Genomic DNA, 6,827 nt, shown 5'->3' on the forward strand with positions numbered 1-6,827 from the left:
ACACCCTTGACCACGAGGTTTCACACCGTCAACAGATCAGGTAAACGATTTTAATTCAATTCTTCAATAATCTTAATTCTGATTACAACAAGGTTTATATAGAGAATATTACAGATTTTGAAATCTCAATCAAATCTCTCTTAACCTTATCCAATAACAAACTAAATAACTAACAACAATTCAAATCTGAAATTAACTACTAACTGGAAAATACTACAAAATCTAAATATCAGAACCATATCCCTGCGATCTGATGCACGGCTGAGATACGGCGTCTCCTACGCTGATAAACACGGCGAAAGTCCCGTGCACGTGACTGGATGTCCTCATCACATATATTAGTAAATATGTTTAACCAACACCCTAACTTGAGAATGCAGATAGAGCAACACGGTATGCGTCATTAACCCCTCCAATCCCAGCCCAATCCCAGCTCAATCCCAGCTCCAGAGTAGGATTAAACATTGATTGAGTAGATTAACATAGAGGGTCTGATACTTGCATTAATAGATTTTATGCAGCTTTAAGTACACAATTACCTATAACCATATAGACATCTAACTTAAGTCTGGTTACGCTCGAGCATAGTTGAATTTAGGCCCCTTTTTGTCCAAAATTTCAAAAAATTGAGAAGGCTCGAGCATAGTTTTGCAGCTTGGGAGCTATATTGGACTCCGCAAACATTATCCTTACCTTGACTTTGAGGCACGGACAAACTCAAGGGGGAGTAAAGATATTCAATAAGGTAACTTAACCTCACTGAGAACTTGTCCAACTTAGTGAGCAAAGATATTCAAGAAGATGAACCAAGTCCCTGCAAACTGGGTCAGTTATGTATTAAAGAAAGCCAGCATGTCACTTGACCAGGAGGCTGTCCCACAGAATAGGGAGGCTTGTTAAATTTCATCATCTGCAGCTAGAAAAGAGCACAGGCAGCCTTGACGAAAGCCTAAATCTTAAGATTGAATGATTCTTCTTTAATTTGTTCAACAATTGTGTTATTTCAATTCTTTGTTCCTTAGCTAATAGCTAGATTTCATATCTGTAATTGGCCCAATTTCATATTAATAAAAGCTTTTAGTCCACTAGACGAAGTTATTTTTCTTGCTTAACTTTCTCGCTAGAGTTAGCATGAGAGGGAAACACTTCCTAACATTTCTGAGCTGATCTACATGCTGCCGGCAGGCACAACATTATTTCTAGAATGTATTTCTAGTGAACAATCATGAACCACAATCTCCTGAATACGTTTAGAAAATTGCAAATTTCAATTTTGCAGAAAGCAAAGTGACACTCTGACCGAATGTTTAGATTAGCAGGCCAAATTTGATTACTCGATAGAGATCAATTTATGAGACCATCCATGAAGGAGATCATCAATTTACTTTTTAGTCAAAATGAGAGCGATATTTTTGAGAATAAAGATAGAAATATGAATGCATAAGCATAAAACTCAAAAGGAGAGACAACTACTAGTGATAAAAAGAAAAAAAATTGGGAAACTGGAAATTAAGTCAAAACTTACAGGGCAATCTTTATTCAGAGCCATGATTTCTCCACTAGGGTCAATGTCTCCTCTTGATGCAAGACACTCCATAACAATGGATCGTGCAGGTAACCAAGACTTTGCATAATAACGAACACTCTGGAAATATTTGAACAATAAAATTGTCACGTATAATTATTCTGAAGATTTCTTTCTGATCGTTTTAGTGAGATTGCACAGTTGAAACTTCTGCGCTAAATGGGGGGAAAATTAACTCATAGCTTCATAAAAGATTGAATTGTATCTTTATGGCAGCCACATAAGAAAGTACAACCTCCAAAAATTCAGTTCCAGCAAGAGCCATTGCTTTATGAAAGGCTGCATTTTCTTTCTCAGATGATTGATCAGGATCCATCCAGTCCAGGTTAAGGCGCCCAACTCTTGAAGACAAATTTGTTTTACTTACATACCTTGGCGGCTGATCTGTGTCATACTGATTAACTCCATTGTCAATGGCATCGATTGCCTAAAAAGGTAACAAGCATCACTCGTTAACTAACAAGAACAGTACAGTCATCAAATATGCACTTAAGGCAATAGCACATTATGATTTCCTTGAGCATTCAACTGATTTTGAAACTTGAAGCAGTAAATAACAACAATCTATCAGTTTATATAAAAATATAACAACATAATGTAACACTACACAAATAACAGACCTCCCTATAGAATACATGCAATAGGATAACTCAAAGAAATATGAGGCTTTTTCAATGGTTCCAAGCGAGCCCATACTTGAGACTAACTAAAATTATAAGCATCAACCTCCTATCTTTTTTCTTTTTTTTTAATACAATGGGTGTAGCCCATTCTTGAACCGTGGACCTCAATAGCAACTATTCCTACCAATGAATCTCGTATCACTAGCGCTGCAAACTACCTATTGAGTGGTAGACCTGCGGGTCATATTAGATTATAAAATTACAACCCTCAACTGGTCAACCCTCATCAGAACTTCAGAATTTTGGTGTAGGCTTGTAGTAGCAGGGACCTTTGACAATCGTTTAATAATATAACAGTTTAGCGGTTCAAAAAACTAAAATCTGCTAGCAAGTTAGATGAGTACCTCTTCATTAGTCAAATTAGAATAGTGAATATTACAAAATCTATAATGGAAGTCTCTTATATAAAATACGGCTGGACTCCTGGATATATAAATACCAGTTTCACCAAAAACTTGCATGCTTTCTTATTCATTTCTTCATGTTTACTTGATGAAAAGGAGATAATTACCCTCCAAAGCATCACAATTTCCATTTTAACCTCCCGCAAGTTACATTCATCATTTAGTTTAAATCCAACCCTCCACCCCCCACCCTTCCGCCCCAAAAAAACTTTTAAGGAATAAAATAGATTTTGTGTTAAAATAATTAACTACCAATGAAATGACTAAAATATACTTTCTTAGGTTAACTAAACTTAAAATAATTAATTTTAAAAAAATATTAATAGCAGTTTAATAATATTAATATTAATTATTTTAAGGTTTAATTACCTTCACTAGAGATAGTTTAGTGATTTGAAAAAAAAATATCTATTTTACCAGAATATTTCAATTTCATTCTCAAAAGTGAGGGTATGGGTAAATTTGAAAGAATGCTGTAATTTTGAGGGTAAAATAACTCAGGACTAGCTTTCCAGCTAAAAATCCATGAACAAAAAGGCTTCCATAAACTTAAAAGCCAGCTGGTGGTTAAAAAGAAGTATTCACAGTGCAGTTTGAACTTTGAACACATGCAACCAAGGAGTCGTCCTCCATTAAGGAATAAACAAGGAATTTTGGTTTAAGTATGTGTAATTTTAATACTAAAACAACTTGAAAAGTCAGTTATTTCAAGATTTAAAAAGCTTTCAAAATGAATACCTCAACAAAGCTTTTATAAACAGCAAGATACAGGCGTAGAACATCTTGATGTCCTTCGTCAAGCTGAAGCTCCTTTGCAATTATCTCCATCCCATAATGCTAAGTACGACAGACATACAGTAACAGATTACTACACAAGAACTTACAACAGGTTCCAATATGCATGTTCCAATATAAATGCTTTATGTTGAAACAAGAAATTACAACAGATTATTTGCAGGAAGTGGCTGATAAGAAATCATGCTTCCAATAATTAGTTGTTCCAACATGTATTTCCAAGAAAGCTAGCATTCTAAGAACTTCCAATGAATGATTATCGAGTGTACAACAGGTGAAGAAAGCACTGCATGTCATATGACAGCTTCGTCAGTATCAAGATAGATGCTTCTACTGAAACATTTCAGGCAGCATGTATATTACAGAAGTTTATAACACAAGAAGATAGTCCGTTTTCATGAGTGTAATTCCAGTAGGCAGTAACCTACTGACTGACTGACCAGCTCTACATAAGCTATCACAATAATATGGCCATCAAGTCAGGACTTCAAATTATTTCGGGAAAAAGGGAAAACATATTGATATTGCTTAAAATGCCTGTGAGGACAATACAAGTTTCTCTATCAAGTAGACCAGCCTTGAGTACAAGTGCACAATAGATCTCTATCTTTCTTCAGGTGGTAATGCAGATCCCCTCTATCTTGCTTGACACTAGATGGTGAGGAAGATGGAACCTTTGGTGTGAATTACTTTAACATGTCACCTACAAGTTAAATCCTTTTTAATGGTCCCTGATAGTAAATGGTTCAAAAGCAGATAAAGAATACCACGGATGGCGTTTGCTATACAATAGTGAAAACTTCTTTAGAAATATAATTGCAATAGATACAACTAAGTAATTAAGCAGTTTGTCTGTCAACTTGCAGTGCCATCAAACATCAGACCCGCTTCAATTAGTATAATGGGTAGGTACGACTGCCATATCACTCTAAGCAGATCTAGAGAGATTTCCCTATTGCTTTTGCTTAACTTGTCGTTTGAGTAACTTGATCATCATAACAGTGTCATTGTTCAAGTGCTTGTGTAACAGAGACGATCAAAGAGCTTCAGAATTTGAAGGCAGCAAGACTAGATTTAGTAAGAAATTAGTGCAAAATTTTAAAGGAAACCCAACAATACCCGTACAGAAAGTATCTAATAAATTATTTTAAAATTTTGTTTTATTTCACTTCTATAAAATAAACAATAAGGGAGGAGATTTGGGTAATTACAAGAAAGTTCGTCATTTTAAATTGAAAGTAGAGTGTGCGGTACACGATAGCCAAATATCAATTAACAAAGGAATGTTAACTCCCATTAACGATTTGGAGGAAGTTAACTTACCTAGAAATGTGTTATCTAAGATAACTGAAAATAGCTGAACTTGCACTAGCTCCCTAATGTCAAAAACATATCCTTATGCCCTGTTAACATACAGCAATTTTCCATTGAACCATCACAAGGAAAGTAGGTAAGGAAATTTCTAGCCTATTCATGGCTTTCAGCAAGTCAAAGCTCATAAGAAGGTTTGCCACCAAATTAAGATAGTTTCATATGAAAAAAGAGATAGAAAGCAAAAATCATAATGAGATCAACTATTATCAAAGTTATACTTCCATTCATTTTCAATTCCATTAACAAACCTGGCGTTATTCAAAGTAAGAATTTCAGCTAGTCATAACCATTTGATTGAGCTAACTGCAAATACAGACACCATAAACAATCAAATCCCATTAGTGATATGATTTATATACCTGAGACCACCATTATTCTACCTTATATACAAGTCCAGCGCTGCTTAGCTTGGTGTTGAATCCATGCTCAAGAACCTCAGTAAAGCCTTTCTGGTGATGATCATAACGATCACGATCAGGATCATATACACCACCAACATCAAGAACAGCATCCAGTGTATCCAATATCTGGAAATAATTTTCTCAATAAGAGGTCACAGTGACTAATTAACATTGCATAACTCTAACATGTCATATCAAGATCTGCATAAAAACACATGTAGAAAACAAAGCGGTCAAGTTTTTAATGTAAAATAAATTTTATATTTTACTTGGAAATTAGATCTGAACAAACGATGTAATAATTTGTGCATAGTGAACGTCCACCATTAGAGAAAGAAATCAACAATTAGCTTAATACCTTATAGGAAAAAATATTGTAACTCATTTTTCCATAAATAAATTATGCCAGTACGAAGTAGCAATTTAGTAATATCTAAATTAACCCAAAAAATATTTATGTTGGGCTTGCCTACAGCTGACCGAAAACCAACTCAATCAACCTAAAATTTATTAAACGGTTATGACCATTCTTCCATTTATCTATGTTGAATATAGTAGGGTATGTTTAAATATAGTAGGGTATAATCTCATATCACGTATAAGTGGTAGTGAATCTATCAATATTTGGTAATGCTTAGCTCCTTATTTGCCTAAATCTAACAATCTCCATTAATAGTCGTCTTCTCACTATCATATATATTTCTTACTGCCACTGCATAATCAATGTTCATTCAGGTAATCCTAGCAAGTGTTGCTTCCTTAACTACCCTACAACTCATCTTAACTGGTTCATCCATTGGCTTCTTCATTGCATGCATAGAAACCATGTAGAATGATCCTCCCATCACACATTAACTGAATGTTGTTAGGTCTCATGTTATGAGCCTATATCTTCTAATCTTGTTTTGATGATTACAAACAATTCCTAATATTGTTTGTCTAGTGTTTATGTTTCTTATTAGGTATTCTAGACAAACAATATGTTGGAGGATTGATGGAATTGCGCATTCACGATCATATCCAATGGAGGTTGGCGGAGTAGTGGTTGAAGCCTTGCAATTCATGTTAAAGATCCAAGTCAAGCTTCATCCGCAAGTGTACCAAGATAGAGCTTCGTTGAAGATCACAAGCTTGGGTATATTTAGTTTAGGTTTTTATACTTGTGTGTTAATACTTTAAGCTCATATTAATCACACACACGTATTTGTTGATTTTATCAAAATATAAGTGTTTTTGATAAGATATTGTTTTATTAGTTTATAGACTTCAATATCAGTTTATACATATTTTATTAAGTCTATAAAATCATTTTACAAAGTTTCAAAACATGGTTTATGTCAAATACATGTAAGTTTACTTTTCATGTTTTGGACTAGTTTTATAAAATGATGAGTTTTCACTTTTAGGAAGTGCAATTCCAAAAATTCTTTTTATAACATGTTTATTATCATGTTTATAAACATTTTCCAAAGTTTCATAATTTTTGGAATTTATTTGTTATTTTTAAAGGCACTTTTAAAATCAGATTTTCAGCATGTACAGTACTTGTGCACGTTTATAAGTCGACTTATCAGAGTTGACAAGT

The 6,827-nt window shown here is 34.1% G+C and overlaps 1 protein-coding gene across 2 annotated transcripts in view; it reads right to left on the reverse strand.

Moving 5' to 3' along the window:
- Positions 1-5,426, reverse strand: part of LOC109825245 (UPF0160 protein MYG1, mitochondrial-like) — a 27,002-nt gene extending 21,576 nt beyond the window's left edge. The window contains exons 1-4 of one of the 2 annotated variants that reach the window (XR_002242942.1): positions 5,222-5,426; positions 3,411-3,509; positions 1,821-2,012; positions 1,526-1,645 (exon numbers count right to left, since the gene is read on the reverse strand). Coding sequence is in view for 1 of the 2 variants with exons in the window: in XM_020392048.1 (XP_020247637.1) it covers positions 1,526-1,645; positions 1,821-2,012; positions 3,411-3,500 (402 nt within the window). In the remaining variant the exon portion in view is untranslated. The remainder of the gene's footprint in view (positions 1-1,525; positions 1,646-1,820; positions 2,013-3,410; positions 3,510-5,221) is intronic. The other variant, XM_020392048.1, reaches the window with a different exon arrangement.

Source organism: Asparagus officinalis, chromosome 10 (assembly GCF_001876935.1).
Source record: "Asparagus officinalis chromosome 10, Aspof.V1, whole genome shotgun sequence".
In the NCBI taxonomy this organism is placed as follows: Eukaryota; Viridiplantae; Streptophyta; class Magnoliopsida; order Asparagales; family Asparagaceae; genus Asparagus; species Asparagus officinalis.